The sequence below is a fragment of the Dasypus novemcinctus genome, chromosome 19 (genome assembly GCF_030445035.2).
Source record: "Dasypus novemcinctus isolate mDasNov1 chromosome 19, mDasNov1.1.hap2, whole genome shotgun sequence".
Lineage (NCBI taxonomy): Eukaryota > Metazoa > Chordata > Mammalia > Cingulata > Dasypodidae > Dasypus > Dasypus novemcinctus.
In genome coordinates this window covers 82,100,114-82,118,951 of record NC_080691.1, presented here as the reverse complement: position 1 = coordinate 82,118,951, position 18,838 = coordinate 82,100,114, and the positions used below count along the sequence as shown (strand labels likewise).

The following is an 18,838-nucleotide window of genomic DNA, read 5'->3' as shown; positions in this document are numbered from 1 at the left end:
CCTTGTGTCATATACACGTTAGCATCAGAAACATTACCAAAAAGAAATAAGGCTAGGAAGCGGGTGTAGCTCAGTGGTTGAGTGCCTGCTTCCCAAATACGAGGTCCTGGGTTCGATCCCCGCTAGTTCCTAAAAGCAATGAGAAAACAAACCATCTCTCGTTGGAGAGCAGACGTAACTCAAGTGGTTGAGCGCCTGCTTCCCACGTACAAGGTCCTGGCTTCAATCCCCAGTACCACTTAAAAAAAATAATAAAAAGCTAAAAATAATAATAAATAAAATCCACCTATCGATTTAGTTAAAAAAGAAAAAAAGAAAGAAGACTAACTTCACATTAGCCATGGGATGCAGGAGCTTAAAAGAAAGTTCACATCTGAGACATGCACTTTGAAATCAGATAGACCCAGGGACGTCACCAGTCCTGCCGCCTCGCGATCGCTCTGCTGCTGGTCAGATTAGGACAATCATTGTCCTGAAGATCAGGAAGTCTTTTCCCCCCACAGAACATCATCTGAGTGGTCTCCCTGCGTGGCTGGACCTATTAGAAAATTATTTTGATGGCTGCACAGGCGTCCATTGCTCAAACACACTAAACCCTGATTTATCTCCCTAACGTCCTCTGGTTGGCGAGTTAGGAGATTTTCATTTTCAATTGGTGTCCTCGTTGGTGCTTTGTTGTGAAACGCAGCCTTGAGGATGCAGAAATTCTCCTTCTACCCCGCGACCTGTTGGCTCGGCCCCTCTCTCGGACGATGCTTGCAAATCCCTGCTCTCTCCTCACGCCTCCAGCCCCTCCGTCCCCAGCCTTTCCCCCGGTTCACTGCCCATCTGGATTCTGCTGCCACGTGGGGAGGGGGCAGCGGCAGAGGCGGCAGGGAGGCCCAGGGGGCAGAGGGAGGCGGCCAGGCGAGCAGCAGTGGCGACGATGAGAGGGAGAGAAGTGGGTGAATTTGAGGTAAAATTGGGAGGAGAGGGCGTGGTGGAACCGGGTGGGTGGGTGTCTTAGTTTTTCCAAAGGGATGCCGATGCAAAGTACCAGAACGTTGTTAACTTTTATAAAGGGCATTTATTGGAGGTAAAAGCTTACCATCCCAAGGCTGTGGAAAGTCCAGCTCAAGGCACCTTAAGAGGTGCTTTCTCACCCAAGTCAGCTGCCACGTGGTGAAGCAAGATGGCGGGCAACGTCTCTGCCTGGTCTCTCCTTCCCCTCCGGCCTTCCTCTCTCAGGCTCAGGTATTCCACTTTCTTCATTATTTCAGCTGCAAGCGGGCATAGGGCTGACTATTTCCGGGCCTCCTATACCCGTCTTGGCTGTTACACTCTCTTCCCAATCTCAGCTGTAAGCTGTCAGGCAGATGGCTCATCTCTCCCTGGGGCCTCAACTGTTTAAGTCTCTCCTTTGTCACACGGCAGGATCAGAAATGACAGCTTTTACTGTGTCTGTCCGTGTGAGTGCACATTTATATCAGATCCACAAGGGGGAAGAAATCAGCCTGAGTCACACCCTGCTGACTAAATTGAATCAAAAGCCACAAAATAATCTGAATGGATAATGTAATCCAAGGCCCCTCAAATGAATTTAGGGCAATCAAAGGGTGTCACACCCAGAGGAAGAGAATAGTTTACAAACATCTTCTTTCTCTTTTTGGGACTCATAAAATAATCTCAAACTGCCACAGACACATTGCTATTTTTCATCAAAAATATTATAGTTAAAATCACTTCTCATGGTGCTTATTAGCCTTAAAACTTAATAAACGTTTTCACATTTTCTCAGTTTTAAGTTATGACACTATAAATATTATTGATGATTATAATCCAATTAAACAGAAGATCCTTAGGGACCTCAGTGTTTTTTTTTAATTAGAATAAATATACATAACATAAAATTTACCATTTTAACCCTTTCGAAATGTGTTATTTGCTGGCATTCAGTGCATTCACAATCTTATGCAAACATTGCCACTACCCATTTCCGGAAATTTTCCAACACCCCGATCAGCAACTCTGAAACAGCAGTCACCCCCCATTTCCACAGTTCCGACCCCCGGCTCTAAGGATTTGCTTATTCTATATATTTCATATAAGTGGAACCATACAGTATCCGTCTGTTTATATAGTTGACTTATTTCACTCAGCGTTGATGTCTTCAAAGTTCATCCGCATTGTCGTATGTATCAGAACTCCATGCCTTTTCACGGTGCCTCATATATCATCGTATGATGAACATTCTGCTTCTCTGTTCATCTGCCGGCTGACACCTGGGGGGCCGCCACCTTTGGCAATTGCGGATCTTGCCGCGGTGAACGTCGGAGAGCAAATACCTGTCTGGGTCCCTGCTTTCAATTCTTTTGGGTCTTTACCTGGGAGGGGAATTGCTGGGTCATCCGGGAATTCTGTGCTGAACGTTTTGAGAACCCTCAGTCATTTTTTTTTTTAAGACTGCCAAGAGGTCCTGAGACCAAAGAGTCCCAGCTGCAGGCTCTCCCCCAGCCCGGGGTCCGAGCCCCCCGAAAGCGCCTTCACGCCCGTGTCCCTCCCGCGTGGGTGGGCGACACTGTGCATTCACGTGCGCGCACACACGGGGTTACTGCGAGGCAGGGTCACGCCGAGACGGACGTCCTGGCTGCCCCCGGCGACCGCTGCAAGGAGCCTCGTGATTCACCGCCCCGAGTCTGGGAAGCGGCGTCCCCGCCTGGCCTGGCACCGCTGCTGTCCTCCAGGCCACCGGAGCTGGTTAATGTCAGGGTCAGGCCTGGACACACGCTGCCGCGGGATATTTTTAGGGAGGGAGAGTGTGTGGTCGGTTATCTGTGCCCAGGGCTCCCCGGCCAGGAGTGGGCAGGAGGGGGGAGGCCGCGGTGACACGCGAGGTCCCTGCCAGCAGGCCCGTGACTAATTTAGGCAAAAGGCTGCGGCGTGGGTTCTATTTCCATCCAGCAGGAACAGGTGCGGCGGCCCCGTGCCCCGCCCCCGCGCCCCGTGGCCCGCAGCCCCCATAGGCCACGGCGGGGGCTGCCCCGGGCTATAAAGTCGCCGGGTTTTCTCAATGAAGTCGGCCACCGGCCACCGAGCGACCGTGACCGCGGGGGTCCAGCCCTTCTCCCTCCCACCGAGATGCAGATCATCGTGGGCATTGGAGGGTGAGTGGGGGGAGGGCTGGGGGCCACGGGGCCCCCGGAGCCTGGGGTCGCAGGGGCCCCCGCCGCCCAAGGTCTGCCCGCCAGCCCGGTCTCTTGGGGCCTCCATTGCACCCCATCTTTTTAAACTTTCCAAAAGGAAATGTTTTAGTCCAGTTATACCGCCTTGCAACCAAAAATCCGACGGGACGGGAGAGGATACAAAGATCAGGGAGCACCCCAGAAGGCACTGAGCCTCCCCTGGGGGAGGGGCTCCCCACAGGGACAGCCACCTGGGCAGGGGAGGGGTCCCCGAAACGGCACTGGCTGAGGCTGTGTGTGGTGGACACTACCTCTGGGGGACCTCAGCTTATAGAAGCGGCCTCCAGCCATCTGTCACCTGCAGATTTAATCCCGCCAGTATCTACGGCTTGGAAGGCGATGCCCGATTTGAGCCCGAGCACGGCCGGGCTCTGCGGGCGCCCGGCTGGGTTCACCACTCTGCCGTCGCCCTCTTGACGCTCCTAATACGTCTCGGGTCAAGGGAACGCCCCGCGTTTTCATTTCACACCGGGCCCCGCAAATTCCCGGGGCCGGGCCTGAGCACAAGGTGTGCCCTTCAGGGCCACCCCCAGTTCCCACAAGGCACGTCCGAGCTGCTTTGCCCACTTCCTCACGGAGGGGCGTTTAGCAGCTGCTGCTCCCAAATCCTAGAATGACCCAGGGGACGCTCCTTTCCAGGGCTTTAGAAAGCAGAGCGCGGGTGCCTCCCAGAAAGTTCTAGCAATCGCCCCTCCCTGTCCTTCATCAGTTCTAAGTCTTGTCTGGGTTTTCCTGGGACTGAGGGATTTCCCAGGATTGGGAAATTTCGGTACCGAAACCAGAAACGTCCAGCCAACTGGGAAGAGTTGGTGCCAACTGCTTAATTTTTATTTTTTATTTTTCGCTCTTTCTTTTTTGTGGACGAGGTCGTACATCTTAGCATAAGTTGACTGCCTCTTTCTGGTTTGAAGGGAACTCCCGTTTTTCTTTTTTCCTATTGCAAATATTTCCCCCCCGTCGGCCCTTGGCTTTTCCCGTGTTCCCGTAAGGCCTGCCGAGGCTAGGGCGGGCTTGGGACTCAGTTTCCCCGTCCTAACGGTGCCATGTCCCAGGGCGGCGGGGAGGGTGCCCGGAGCGGGGACATTCAGGGTGTCCCCGGCACGTGGCCAGTCGGCGTTCGCCGTTTTTGTTTGAATCTTCCCGCCGCCCGGCCTTTCCTTCTGCCCCCGGGGAGGGAAACGCTTGTGGCCTGCCCTGCGGGGTCACGGGTTTTGTTTTCCATGTCAGCCGAACCCTGGGGTGCTGGTTTGGAGGGAGCCCCCAGCCCCGGCCGTCCCCCCCCCCCCCGGCCCCGCCGTCCCCCCCCCAGCCCCAGCCGTCCCCCCCCCCGGCCCCGCCGTCCCCCCCCCAGCCCCAGCCGTCCCCCCCCCCGGCCCCGCCGTCCCCCCCCCCAGCCCCAGCCGTCCCCCCCCCGCCCGCAGCCGCCGCCGTCCCCCCCCCCAGCCCCCGCCGTCCCCCCCCCCGGCCCCGCCGTCCCCCTCCCCCCGGCCCCGCCGTCCCACCCCGGCCCCGCCGTCCACCCCGGCCCCCCAGCCGTCTCCCCCCCCCCGGCCCCCCGCCGTCCACCCCCCCCAGCCCCCGCCGTCCCCCCCCCGGCCCCGCCGTCCCCCCCCGGCCCCGCCGTCCCCCCCCCGGCCCCCGCCGCTCCCACCGTCCACCCCCCCGGCCCCCAGCCGTCCCCCCCCCTCCCCGGCCCGACCCGTCCCACCCCCCACCGCCGTCCCCCCCCCCCGGCCCCGCCGTCCCCCCCCCCGGCCCCCGCCGTTCCACCCCCCCCGGCCCCCGAGCCGTCCCCCCCCCGGCCCCGCCGTCCCCCCCCCAGCCCCCGCCGTCCCCCCCCCGGCCCCGCCGTCCACCCCCGGCCCCAGCCGTCCCCCCCCCCGGCCCCGCCGTCCCCCCCCCAGCCCCCGCCGTCCCCCCCCCGGCCCCGCCGTCCCCCCCCCGGCCCCGCCGTCCACCCCCGGCCCCAGCCGTCCCCCCCCCGGCCCCGCCGTCCACCCCCAGCCCCAGCTGTCCCCCCCGGCCCTGCCATCACCCCCGGCCCCGCCGTCCCCCCGCCCGGCCCCAGCCGTCCCCCCCAGCCCCAGCCGTCCCCCCCGGCCCTGCCATCACCCCCGGCCCCGCCGCCCCCCCGGCCCCCGTGGCCTCACGCGCCCGCTCCTCCCAGCGTGACCAACGGCGGCAAGACCACGCTGGCCGACCGCCTGCTGCCGGCGCTGCCCAACTGCTGCCTCGTCCACCAGGACAGCTTCTACAAGGTGACTGCTCCTCCAGGGCGGCGGCCCCCGGGGAGGGGACAGGCCTGGGCGGCGCCCTCTGCCGTCCCCGTTGGCCCGGCCGGGCCAGGAGGGTGAGGGCGGACGCCCCCGCTGGCCGGGCACCTGCTGCGTCCGAGGGGGGCCAGGCCACGGCGGGGCCACGGCCGCCCCGTGGGATAATCCCACGGCCCCGTCCCCATCCCATCTGGAAAGCGGGGTGCTGAGCCCACGCCCCCGGTTTGGAGGAGGGGTCCCCTCCTGTCCCCTCCTGAGGGTCCGAGGCCAGCCGGTGCCCCCCAGCCACCGGGCGCATCAGAGCCTTGAAGCATCAGCAGCCCGGGAAGGAGGCAAGCAGCTCTGGGCCCCCCAAAAGTGCCGGCACTCCCCAGGACGGGGGTACAGGGGGAGAGCGGGGAACGGGCCCTCAGCTGCGGTCGGGGCCCCTCTTTCAGCCCCAAGACCAAATCGCCGTCGGGGAGGACGGATTCAAGCAGTGGGACGGTAAGGACGGCCCCCGGCCCCCTGGCCCCCCGGCCCCCCGTGCCCCCCGTGCCAGCGCGGGACCCTGGCGCCCTCCACCCACGCCCGCTCTCCCGCCAGTGCTGGAGTCACTGGACATGGAGGCGATGCTGGGCACCGTGCAGGCCTGGAGGAGCAGCCCCCCGAAATTTGCCCGCGCCCACGGGGTCGGCGTCCGGCCCAGCCCCTCGGACACCCACGTGCTGCTTCTGGAAGGCTTCCTGCTCTACAGCTACAGGTGAGGGCCGGGCCAGGGCGGGAGGTCGGGGCCTGGGACAATCACCCTCACCTCCGGGGGAAACTGAGTCCCCCCGTCCTGAGCCTCGGCCTTCCTCGGGCAGATCGGGCGTCGGGCTTTGCTGTGTGAGCCCAGGCAGGTTGCTGCACGTCTCTGGGCCTGTCCAGATGGGAGGGGATGATTCTAGGCCCCAGAGGGGATGTGCCTGGTGCACATCCCGGAACCCCCGGACCCAGAACCCCCGGACGCTCACGTCCCACCCCACCTGGAGAAGGCTGCGCCCCGGGGCGGGCTTTGTCCAGGGCCCCCCGGGGAGGGCAAGCCCCCTCGGGGCTGAACGTGCCCCCCTCCCTGCCAGGCCCCTGGTGCCCCTGTACAGCCGCCGGTACTTCCTCACCGTCCCCTACGAAGAATGCAAGTGGAGGAGGAGGTGAGGCTGCAGGGGGGCTGTGGAACGTTCTAGAAGAAGCCGGGGCTCCGGGGTCCATCCTGCCGCCCCCCCCGACCTCTCCCTGCCCACCCGTCTCCTTTCCCAGCACCCGCAGCTATGCGGTCCCCGATCCCCCTGGCCTCTTTGACGGCCACGTGTGGCCCATGTACCTGAAGTACAAACAGGAGATGGAAGCCAACGGCGTGGAAGTGGGTGAGCCCCAAGCCCAGCCCCGCGTGGGAACGTGTGGGAGGCCTGGAAGTCCCTCCTCGAGTCTCACCCCTAGTCTCGCTTGCTTTTGGCCCAGGAGGCCGGCCCGTCCCCCTCTGAGCTGGCCACCCGGGGCTGACCGGGCCCTCGGCCGGTTCCCCAGCGGCCCCCTGACCGCGCCCTTCTGGTTTTAGTGTACCTGGATGGCACGCGGTCCCGCGAGGAGCTTTTCCGCCAGGTCCTGGAGGACATTCAGAACTCGCTCTTGAACCGCTCCTAGGAGCTGCCGGCGCCCCCTCGCCCCGCCGCCCGGGCCTGGGTGCCCGTTTCCCTCCGGGGACATCCGTCCCTAAGAGGGCGGGCCCGGGCCTCCCCCCGGGCTCCCGGGTCCAGCCTCAGAGACCCTCACGCGGCTTCCGCGTCCATCCCAGCCCTGGTTGTTGTCGGGGTCCTGCGTGTTTGGTTGGAGACACGGAGGGGCCCCCTCCCGTCCCCTCTCCTTGATCTTGGGGCGGCCTCTGGGGACAGCACCGAGAGCTCCGGGCGGCTACTGACAACACCTGTGGGACTCGGGGCCTGTGGCGGTGGCGCTGGGCCTCAGTTTCCCCAACGGGGAAATCTCCTGCTGGCTTTCAGCGGGGCCGGGGCTGGGAGTCCGAACCCAACATGCCCATGAAGCACACGCCTCATGGTCCCCCGAGCCAAGCCCGACCCCTCTCCCTCGGAGCCCACCTCTCCCCGGCCCCTCGCAGCCAATTCAGTGGGCCAGCCCCCATTTCACAGAGGGGGAAACCGAGGCTCAGGGACGGGCCGCGGCTCGCAGGAGCAGGGACCTGAGCCCACGTCTCTCCAAGGCCGGGCTCCCTGCTCAGTGGGAGGCTGCAAAGTCCAAGGATGCTGGAGCCCCGGAAGGGGGGACCCGCGGCTCCCCTCAGCCTGAGGGCGACACCCCGCGGCCGGGCGTGGAACTGCAGCCGCCCCCGGTTACTCTCTGCCCAGAAGGGCAGGAAACCTTCCAGTCCAGATTTGGACAAAACCACAGGACGTTCAGAAATCATGGGGGAAAAATAAATAAAAATAAAAAAGAACCAATTACCATCTGACCTGGCAAACTCACTCCTACGTGTAGACCAAAAGGGATTGAAAACGGGGACTCAAAACGGATACTTGGACAGGAAAGTTCTCCAGCAGCCAAAAGGCACAGGCCACCCGGGTGTCCTTCCACCCATGGAGGGAGAAACAAACGGGCGCCGCCCATGCGGTGGAATAGTATTCAGCCATGAAAAAGGAACGCAGAGCCAACACATTCCACTGCACGGAGGAGCCTTGAAATCCCGATGCTCAGGGATAGAAGGTCGAGGCAAGAGGGCAGCTGCCTGAGTCCACTCATGTGAAATGTCCAGAAATGGGGAAATCCGTTGAGACAGGGAGCAGAGCTGTGGCTGCAGGGGGCAGAACGGGGAGTGACGCTAATGGGTACGGGGTCTTCCTTAGGGGTGGTGAGATGTTTGGGGGGCTTGAGAGAGGTGGTGGCTGCATGACATGGTGAATACAGTAAATGCCACGGAATTGTACCCTTTAGAAGGCTGCGTTTTATGTTATGTGGGTTTCACCTTGGAAAGGAAAGGAGGGAAGCGGATGTGGCACAACAGATAGGGCGTCCGTCTACCACCTGGGAGTTCCGCGGTTCAAACCCTGGGCCTCCTTGACCCGTGTGGAGCTGGCCCATGCGCAGTGCTGATGCGCGCAAGGAGTGCCGTGCCACACAGGGGTGTCCCCCCGCGTAGGGGAGCCCCACGCGCAAGGAGTGCACCCATAAGGAGAGCTGCCCAGCGCGAAAGAAAGTGCAGCCTGCCCAGGAATGGCGCTGCCTACATGGAGAGCTGACGCAGCAAGATGATGCAACAAAAAGAAACACAGATTCCCGGTGCCGCTAACAAGAATGCAAGTGGACACAGAAGAACACACAGCAAATGGACAAAGAACAGACAACGCGGGCGGGGGGGGGGGAGAGGGGAGAAATTTTTTTTTAAATCTTTAAAAAAAAAAAGAAGGAAAGGAAAGGAAGGTGGGGGAGGGAAAAGAGGGAGGGAGGCCCCTTCTCCGAGCTCCCTGCAGTGGGTCCCTGGTGGGGGGTGCCATTGGCTCCGGGGCTCCCCGCGTGGGCTGGGCGGCGGGGGCCCATCCCCCAGGCTCCACCCCTGAGGGCGCCCCATCTCGCCTCAGGCCCAGCCTCGGGGCGGGGGTCCCAGTCGCCTGGGAAAATGCTCTCTTCTCGCGCCCCGGCCCAGGCGCCACCCCAACTGCCCCTGTCCCCTGAGCCGCCGCCTTCTCCAGCAGGACTCGCCCCGCCTTGCGGGCATTGGCTGCCCTTCTTTGTCCCTCTGGACCCCAGACCCAGTGAGGGACAAGGTCGCTAAGCAGGCGACCGAAGGGCAGATGGACAGTAACTGGCCCCCCACCCCTCTCGGCCAAGCCCAGCCCCAGCCCCCAGCACGACCCAGCACTGCTTCCCATGGGGACCTCTTCCCTGCCCGGCGCTGGGGTGGGGACGGGGGCCAACGAGGGCAGGTCTGGAGGGACCCCGCAGGCTTTGGGGTCTGGGGGCTCGTGTCCTGCACTTCGAGGCGCCCTTCCCCCTGATCCGAAGACCCCATCTGGGCCGCTTGTAGGGAGACCACCTCGTCCTGGTTTGGCCTGGACCGTGCTGGTTTTAGCAGGGAAAGTCCAGTCTCCCATGACCCAGGGCGGCTGGTCAGCCCAGCTGCTTCCCCCACAGGGGCCACCAAGGGAGAGATGAAAGGGCCACAGGCCACGGCGGCCGAAGGGCCCCGCTTCTCATCTCAGCTCTGTCAGCAACCCCCCGGGGGTTCTTTTCAAGAATCTGAAAAGACAACCCCCGGAACAGGAGAGAATATTTGCAAATAGATTATTGGATTAACAGGCTTGGAGCCAGAATATATAAAGAGTTCTTGCAACTCAACAAGAAAGAAAACAAAGAATGCAAATCAAAAATGGGCAAAGACATGAATGGACATTTCTCCAAGGAAGACCTACAGATGGCCGAGGAGCACACAGGAAGATGCCTGACTCCATCAGCATCTGGGAAGTGCCAATCAAAACCCCAGAGGGGTACATCACACAAACCAGGATGGCTCAAATCCAAGAGTCAGATAATAACAAGTGTTGGCAGGATGTGGAGTAAATGGGCCTTCACACACTGCTGATGGGAGTGTAAAATGGGGTAGCTGCTTTGGAAAAGTCTGGGAGTTCTTTCAAACATTACACAGAGTTACCACATGACTGAGCAAATCCATCCCCAGGCGTCGACCTACTGAAGGGAAATGAAAACACCTGTCTACACAAAAACAGTTCACAGATGGGTTTTTGGGGGTGATGAAAACGTTCAAAAATTGATTGTGGTGATGTTTGCAAAGCCCTATGGATACACTGGGGAGGAATGTAGCTCAAGTGGTTGAGCACCTGTTTCCCCGGTTCGATCCCCGGTACCTCCAAATCAAAACAAACGAACGAAAACCAATTCTCTTTGGGGAAAAAACAAACTCTCATTGGGAAGTGGATGTGGCCCAGTAGTTGAGCGCCTGCTTCCCATGCATGAGGTCCTGGGTTCAATTCCTGGTACTTCCTAAAAAAAACAACAACAATACCCTGTGAATATACTGAGCATTGCATTGGATGTGTTAAATGTGTGACTCCCATGATATGCTAGTCATAAAGCTGTTAAAAAAAAAAATCCTTCCCGGAATGAAAAATATCCTTCAGGATTTGCTATGAAAAAAAAACAAACAAAAACACAGTTATAAATTTTGTATCAGAAAATATTTCCAAGACTTGGGACTTTAATCAAAAAACCCATTAATGCGGGGAGTTACCGTTCATGGGTGGAGTTTCCGCTTGCGGCGATGAGAAAGTTTTGCTCCTGGGTGGTGGTGGTAGCCTATACTGTAAACGTAATTAATGCCACTGAATCGTACGCAAAAAAGCTTAAAACGGCAAATTTTATGTTCTCTCTCTGCTGCCACAAAATTTTTAAAAAATGCATTAATGCCTGTCCACTCATTAAAATAGAACTCCCAGCACATCACCGCCGCGCTAATAAATGAACAGGGCACTAAACGTCAGTTCGCTCAACCATCATTTAACGGGCGCGAGGCCCGGCGGTCCACGGGGCCAAATCCACTGGTGTCTGCACGACCTGGGAACTAAGAGACGGTTTCTCCCTTTGTCAACGGTTGGAAAGAAAGTAAAAAGTAGAGTTAAACCGCACGGCAGGTGGAACTGATAAGGCACCCGCCTTGCAGCGTCTATAAATAAAGTTTTATTGGCACATGGCCACGCATGCTCATTTTGCAAACTGTCAGGGGTGGCTTTCGCGCGCCACGCCGCGGCGGAGTCGAGGAGTCGCGACAGCAGCCGGCTGACCTGCGAAGCCCAAACCACGGGCCGTGTTTCTCTCTGCAGAAACCGCTGGCTGACCGGGGCGGTGGGCGGTCTGGGGGGACGGCCCCGGCGGAGAAGGAAGAGGCCTGCGAGCTCCTGCCATGGCCTGCCCTTTGCCACCGGCACGGAGCAGAGCACAGATGATCGCTGGGCCCGAAATAGCCCAGGACGGGGCGGGGAGGGGGCAGAGGTGGTTCCGGGGACAGCTGGAGCCCTGCCCTGGCCGCCCAGGCAGCTTGGACAGAATGGTGTAAAAAACAAAAAAGGTTGACCGGAACGTTTTGGGTTTTAGCACCAAAAAGCACGACATGCTGGTAAACCCGTCCTGGGCAAATGGAGACAACTGGTGACTTTAATCAGGACCGACCGCCTTGAGAGGTGAGATTATCCTTCTGACCTATTTCTCTAGGGTCCAGAGATAGAGATTGACTTGCCCAGGGTCACACAGCAGAGCTGAGACTTGAACTTAAGTCTGCTCACTGCCAACCCTGTGTTTTGCTGGCCCGGAAAGTGTGGTCAACGGTGCCTCCTGTCACCCCAGGCCAGGAAGAGCCCGTCTTAACGCTTCCAGAATTCTGGGGTGGGGGGGGGTCCCTCGCGGCCCCCCGTGGCTGGGCAGCCGTGGCAGTCGCGTCCCACTTGCTAGAGCCTTTCCTGCAGGTGGCACCTGCCCCCCTCAGGCCAGGCAGTGGCTCGAGCTCCCCAAAGGCCAGACGGTTTCTGCTCAGAGCCCCCTGCTCCCCCCGGGCAGGGCTGGCCGGTGCCCCTGGACTCGGAGTTTGCACAGACCGGCGGCCCCCCGCGGCCTTGGCTGATCCCCGGCTCTGCCACGTCCTAGCGAGATTCCTAGCGAGATGGCCTGGGCAGGTACGGCGTCTCTTCCGTGCCTCAGTTTCCCCATCTGTGCCTCCGACGCAGCACCGGGCTCTTCTTTTCATCGTTGCCACCGTTTTAACGTTGCCAGCGCCGTTTGTGGCAATGACGATGACAGACCTGAGGCCGGTCCCCCAGCCAGGTGAGTGGGGGAGGGAGAGCCGTACCTGCTGGACATCTGTCGGCGTCCAGGAGGGCTCACACTTCTCTCCACCGCTCGTGAGATGCGTACAATTTCTTTTTGCAGATGGGGAAACTGAGGCTTGGGGAGATGGCGTGCATTGTCCGAGGCCTCTTGGAGGAGATGCGCCCTGGGCCCGGCCATGGAACCCACCCCCCTCCAGCAACGCCCACCCAGGGGTCATCTCCCTCCCAGCTCCCATGGCCTTCCACCCCCTCGGGTTTTCCAGAACATTCCACAGAGCCCAGCCTGACCCCAGGGCCTCCCGGGACCTCCACCGAGGCGGCAGCCCCCAGCGCCGGCTGGCCAGCCACGCCACGGTCCCTCTTGCCTCCACGTGGCCGTGGCCGCAGACCACGGACGTACTGGTGGCCCTTCGGCATCTTGCTGGTGTTTTGCTTCTTAAGTCCTTGTCTCGGTGACTTGTCCACTGTGTTTTGAGAAACGTGAGGTGCTTTGTGCAGCCTGTCGAGATGGCGGATGTGGATTTCTTGGCCTGGTAGGTGAACTGGCTTGGTTTAGGTCCGGCAGTCCCACTCCTCGGTAGAGACCCAGAAGCATCAGGACAGGCATTTGCCCACCGATGTTCCCAGCAGCACGTGTCCATCGACAGGTGAGTGGACAACAGAGGGGGTCAGGCTGTCCATCCAGACGGAAATATTATTCAGCCTTAAAAAGGAACGAAGCGCTGGCTCACACTATGTAAGGAAGACATCAGGTGGCGTGAAACAGCCAGACACGAAAGGACAGATACTGCACGATTTCTTCTCTATAAAACACTTAGAATTGGCAAATTCACAGACAAGGAAAGCAGGAGAGGACCAGGGGTGGCGGGAGAGGGAGGGAATCCCCATGAGCGTTGAGTTTTGATTTGGGATGATGGAAAGAGTCGGGATATGGGCCGTGGTGCAAGCTACAGTCTTAACGTACCGAAGGTCCACTTAAAAGGGTTATGATTTCTTATTTGTATTTTACCACAATTTAAAATTTAAAAGAAAAAGGGCAGGCAGATAGCCTGTGCCATGTCAGAAAGGGGAAGTTACTTTTTACAAAAGTCATGATGCGAGATGCATGAAAAACATGAAATATGTCTCTTAATGTTGATCTTTTAAAAGAATAATTTTATTTGAATCACTAATCCAACAGCCCTTGGATTCCTTCCTTAAGCAAAGTAATCGTTCTAAACAGGGTTAAACTTTGGGGTAATTTTAGTGATGGCTGGTCTTGCCCTCCCTCTGAAGCCCAAAAAGGGGAGATCTTGCTACAAGGAACCGAGTCCGCCACCGCATCTTCCTGAGGTAAGACGAGCTGGAGCTGCTGGCCCCAGGAACGCCCGCCTCGGGGTTTCTCAAGGCTACAGAACTTTTCCCGCAACTAAAATTTGCTTTAGGCAGTTTCGTATTCCATTTGCCTTTGTGTCATGGGCATTGTTAGCCTCCACTCCCAAATTTTTAAGTTTTTCTCAACAAGGATGATTTCTTAGACCTCCTTTTTGTCTCTTACATAGTGGTCAAGAGAAAATGTTGATCAGTTGATTAAAATTAGGAAAAAAAAAGGAACATATAACACAAAACAGTGAGCCTCAGTGTAAATCATGAACTGTAGTTAATAGTACAATTATATGTTGTGGAATTTTTAAAACCTAATGTTGATTGATTGTTATATTACCAGTAGGCGTAGAAAGTGATGAGGTCATTTTGAAAAACTTTTGACATGATCTTGTCAAGTTAAATGGGGAAGTGGATGTGGCTCAAGGGACTGAGCTCCCGCCCACCACATGGGAGATCCCAGGTTAGGTTCCCTGGTGCCTCCTGAGGAAAACTAGCACGAGAGTGAGCTGACGCAGTGGACTGGTGCAGCGAGCTGATGCAACAAGATGACACAAGGAGGAAAACATAATGAGAGACATGACAAAGCAGGGAACAGAGGAGGCTCAAGCGATTAGGACCTCCCACAAGGGAGGTCCTGGGTTTGGTTCCCGGTGCCTCCTAAAAGGAAGACAGGCACATAACGTACAGACACAGCAAGAGCAAATAATGAGGAAGTGGGGAGAAATAAATAAATCTTAAAAAAAAATAATAAAGTTAAATGCCCACCTATGATGCAGCCATTCAGCTCCTAGGTGTCCCAAGAGGACATGTGCCGGAAAGTTTGTTGTACCTGGCTCAATCCTAATCACCCCCAACTAGAAACACGCAAAGAGCCAAAAACAGTTGTACAGATAAACAAATTGTGGTGCAGCGTGTTTACTGATCAGCAACAAAAATGAGTGAACTACGACAACGTAAGATCACGTGGACAGAGCTCAGAACTGTGATACTGAGCACATGGAGTCCCCGCTACAGGGCTGCGTCTATAAGGAGCTCTGAAACAATCAAAACGAATGCTAGTGGAAAAAAACCAGGGCGGAGCTGTCCCCGACGGTGGTGGGCTTGTACTGGCCAGGAAGAGATCATGGAACTTTCTAGAGGTTAAAGTGACTTTCTATATGCCTGGTAGAGGTTTGAGTGGTACTTAAAGATTCGCCATATGAACATTTTACCTCGAAAAGAATCGAACGCTCTCAATAATTACTGAGCCCGAGTGAATGATTATCCACACGGGGGTATTAGGGGTCAAGTGTACCCTCTGATGTTTGCAACTGACTTTGAAATGCATTTAAAAACAAAACAAAACAATGGATGGATATGAGAAGAGGGTAAGGGATGATAGTTATATAATAAAGCAGAGACACGACAAAGCCAAAAAATAGAATTTTTTTAAACAATACAAAACAAAAATCAAGCAAGGAAAGTAAAATATTTGCAACTATATCATTGTAGAGTTTAGGCAGAAGGGGTTGGGACAGTCACTGTGTGACTCTTTCAAACGTTTCGTAGTTTTGAAATATTTCATTATAAAATGTCGGGGGAGAAAAGAGAAGATACAAACGAGCACCATAAAGAATTGTCTTCTGACTGCCCAGAATTAACGTCTATCAGCATGTTGCTGTATTTCTACTTCTTAAGTCTTTTAAGAAAACGCAGACAGACAACGCTTCCAGGAAATAAAAACCACGGGGGTGGGAAACGCTCCCCCACGTTTCGCCTGAAATCGTTCCGGAGACGCCCAGTGCTAGGCATCCCCCGCCCTTCCAAGTTCAAAACTGTCACCCTCAGGACAGGGGGTCTCCCCGGGGGCGATTCTGCACGTCTGGGGACGTTTGGGGGTGTCACGACTGGGGGTTGCTCCTGGGGTCGAGGAGATGGAGCCCGGGGGTGCGCTCAACACCCCGCAGGGCCCGGGGCGCCCCCACCCCCCCGTGAGCCGGCCTCAAGGTCAGCGGTACCGCAGGGGTGAGACCCCGAGCTCCTTACTTAGCGGAGAAAATCAGATTCCATCCCTGCGCCAGAATCAACTCCCGACGGGTGAGACAGTAGAAACCGGGGTGACCCCCAGTTTCTGGGGTTCCCCTCCTTCCCCACCCTAATTGGTTTGTGCATTTAAACGAGCGCAGCCTCCTGGGCTGGCAGCAGGGCGGGTGATTATGGGGTGCAGAGGGTCGGGGGGACAGTTGAGTCCCCTAAACCAGAGGCTCTGAACTGGGGCCATTCTGTGCACCCCCAGGAACATTAGGCCATCTGGGGGGACATCTGTGGCTGTCACGGCTAAAGGGGGTGCAGCTGGTATCGAGGGGGGAGCTCAGCGCCCCACCCCAGGGAACGACCCCGATGCCAGCCGTGCCCTGGGACCCCTGGCCCTGGAGCCGCCAGGAGGGCACAGCCCTGGCGCGCCCCCGGGCCGCCCGCCGCGCGGCTGACGCCTGGCTCCGGGCCCCCCCTCGTCCCCGACCCCGGGTGACAGGGCACCCACCGGGGCGACCTTCCAGGCGAGGAGACCAAGGGGGGAGGCTGGGCCTGGACAGCGCCTCGGGGCTCCGTGGGGTGGGGGGAGGCAGGGCCCCCATCGGGAGGCCCACCTGCAGCCCCCCACCCTACAGTGTGAGGGGGCAGAGCGGGTCCCACCTGAGCCCGCCCTGGGAGGTCTGCTGGACAGACACACTGACCGACCGACAGGGGGCAGGGGGCCTTCCCCTCGGGTGCAAGACCCCCCAGGATCTGCCCTTCCTGCCCTGTCCCCAAATGTCCTCGCAGAGAGAGGCACGAAGGGCCACCCCGGAGGCGGCGCGGGGGCCCGGCGAGGCGGGGGCGAGGCGCAGGCCTGCCCCGCCCCTCCCCCCACTCTATTTTGGGACCGCCCCCCCCCCAGCATCTGCTGCTCCCGTCAGCTAGCACTCGGCCACCCCTTCATCAGCGCTTTCTCGGCCACCCCCCTCACCCCAGATTCCACAGGGGTAGCCTCCAAGGGCGCCCCTGCCCGGGCGCCCCGCCCTGCCGCCGCCAGCGCCTGGGGGAGAAGCAGGGCAAGGGGGGCACGGGGGGCCGCCGGCCTCAGCCTGTCGCCGCCGGGAGGCCCCCAAACCCGCCCGGGCGAGTCGGGGGCGGCCTGGGGAGCTCCCGAGACGCGGCCTCGCCGCCCCCGTCCTGTCCGGGCTCTTCTCCGGCCTCCAACAAGGTCACGGGTGGAGGCGGTGCGGGGCTCAGGACACCCGGGTCCGTGGAAATCGGCCGGAATGGGGCGCACTCGAGGGGGCCTGAGTGACCCCCAGGAGGCTGGTGGGGGTGGGGGAGCCGGTCCCCGTGCCCACCCCCCACCCCCACCCTGGGGGCCTGGCCCGCGCCGGCCGGGACAAGTGGCTGCGTCACTGCCAGACAGACATGCACCTGCTGCCCCCAGCCTGGGGTGGGGGTGTCCCCGGCTCCGGCGCCTCTCCTCCCGGCGGCCGTCCCCCCGACATGCGGGCTGGGCCGCCCCGGCAGGGACGGACGTCGGGGGCCCCCGAGAGCTGTGCATCAGAGGGTCCTGGAGGGGGGGAGGGGGGCAGCTCGTTTCACCACTGTCGCCGGTGTCGCGTGTTTGGGGCCGGGCGGAGATGGGGCGAGGTGGTTTGGGTACTTACTTGTCTTTTTGTCTCACAACAGGGGGTTACAGAGCTCGGGGGCTGGAGGAGACGCTCGGGGCGGGCGGGCCCGGCTTTATAGGGGCTGCCCGGGGCCCTGGGCGCGCGCCCGCCGCTATTAATAGCCGCGGCCCGCGCCGGCGCCTCATGCCCAACTACGGCCAAGAGCGCGGCAGCTGCGGCGTGGCCGGCCCAGCCCCCGCCTCGGGCCCCAGGGGCCGGACCCCACGGGCTCGCCCCGAAGTCACGCTTTGGAGGACCCTAGGGGGTGCTGGGCCCTGACACACGCTGGTTGGCATCTGAAGGGGCAGGTGGAACCCGGGTCCCGGGAGGGGACAAAATTGGCCTTGAACTCAGCCTCCTACATCATCAGCAGGGTGATGAATAAAAGCAGCGCCAAGGGCGGGTGACCGCGAGGACACGGGCGACAGGGAAACTGGGGCGGCCGCCATGGAAAGGAACACGGCGTTTCCCCAAAAGTTCAGCCCAGGATTACCGTCCATCCCAACAATCCCACTCCTTGGTCTAGACCCAAAAGAATTGAGAGCAGGGACTTGGACAGAGAGTTGTACATCAGTGTTCACCATGCGTCACCCGCAATAGCCAAGAGGTGAGGCAGCCCACGTGCCCGCCGAGAGACGAATGAAGGGGAGCAGGTGTGGCTTGAGCAGTGGGTGCCTGCCTCCCACATGGGAGGTCACGGGTTCAGCTCCCAGTGCCTCTTCAAGAAGATGAGCAGATGCAATGAGCTGGCACAACAGAAACAACGAGCAGGGAGCAGACATGGCTCAAGCAGTTGGGTACCTGCCTCCCACACAGGAGGTCCCAAGTTTGGTTCCCAGCACCTCCTAAAGACAACGAGCAGGGGCAATGAACTGGCACAACAGACAGGCAAAATGAGCAGGAAGCAGATATGCAGGCACCTTCCTCCCACATGGGAAGTTTCAGGTTCAGTTCCCAATGCCTCCTAAAGAAGATGAGCAGACACAACGAGCTGATGCAACAAACGGACACAACAAGCAGGGAACAGATATGGCTCAAGTGGTTGGGTGTCTGCCTCCCACACAGAAGGTCGCAGGTTGGGTTCCCAATGCCTCCTAAAAGAGGATGAGCAGACGCAACAAACAGCGAGCAGATCGAGTGGAAACTACGAACAGACAGATGAGGGAGCCATCTCAATGGGGGGTTAATTTTTAAAATTCTTTAAAAAAAAGTGATGAACAGAAAAGCAAAATATGGTCCACCAGACAGTGGAATATTATTCAGTCGTAAAAAGGAATGAAGCTGATATATTTGGGGACATGGGTGAGCCTTGACGACATCGTGTTGAGGGGAAGAAGCCAGGACAGAAAGACTGACCGCTGTCTGATCCCTCCTCTAGGAACCATCTAGAACCAGCAAATTCAGACAGGCAGGAAGTCGGTCTACAGCTCCCAGAGGCTGTGGGA

At 59.0% G+C, this 18,838-nt stretch overlaps 1 protein-coding gene and 1 long non-coding RNA gene across 4 annotated transcripts; one reads left to right on the top strand and one right to left on the bottom strand.

The window, feature by feature from the left end:
- The first annotated feature begins 2,990 nt into the window (after positions 1–2,990).
- NMRK2 (nicotinamide riboside kinase 2) lies at positions 2,991–10,684 on the top strand. 3 transcript variants are annotated; one of them, XM_058282112.1, is made up of 7 exons: positions 3,045–3,143; positions 5,389–5,479; positions 5,932–5,980; positions 6,080–6,236; positions 6,595–6,666; positions 6,773–6,879; positions 7,071–10,684. In XM_058282112.1, the coding sequence occupies exons 1-7, from the start codon at positions 3,118–3,120 to the stop codon at positions 7,154–7,156; spliced, it is 588 nt and encodes a 195-aa protein (XP_058138095.1). In that variant the 5' UTR covers positions 3,045–3,117; the 3' UTR covers positions 7,157–10,684. The 3 variants fall into 3 exon arrangements, with proteins under 3 accessions (XP_004484921.2, XP_058138095.1, XP_058138096.1); XM_058282113.2 differs by lacking the exon at positions 6,595–6,666 and having other exon boundaries at positions 7,071–8,513; XM_004484864.4 differs by lacking the exons at positions 5,389–5,479; positions 5,932–5,980 and having other exon boundaries at positions 2,991–3,143.
- A 987-nt stretch (positions 10,685–11,671) lies between these two features.
- LOC101416302 (uncharacterized) lies at positions 11,672–17,476 on the bottom strand. The gene is made up of 2 exons (XR_011646572.1): positions 17,391–17,476; positions 11,672–13,060 (listed from the first exon to the last, which is right to left on the bottom strand). It is a non-coding gene; the product is annotated as an uncharacterized lncRNA (long non-coding RNA).
- Between the last annotated feature and the right edge of the window lie 1,362 nt (positions 17,477–18,838).

Bases quoted from the DNA above. Each gene is read 5' to 3' on its own strand.
- NMRK2 (XM_058282112.1), top strand. From the start codon at position 3,118: ATGCAGATCATCGTGGGCATTGGAGG. The intron at 6,237-6,594 runs GTGAGGGCCGGG...CCTCCCTGCCAG, and splicing joins TTCCTGCTCTACAGCTACAG to GCCCCTGGTGCCCCTGTACA. The intron at 6,880-7,070 runs GTGAGCCCCAAG...TTCTGGTTTTAG, and splicing joins AGCCAACGGCGTGGAAGTGG to TGTACCTGGATGGCACGCGG.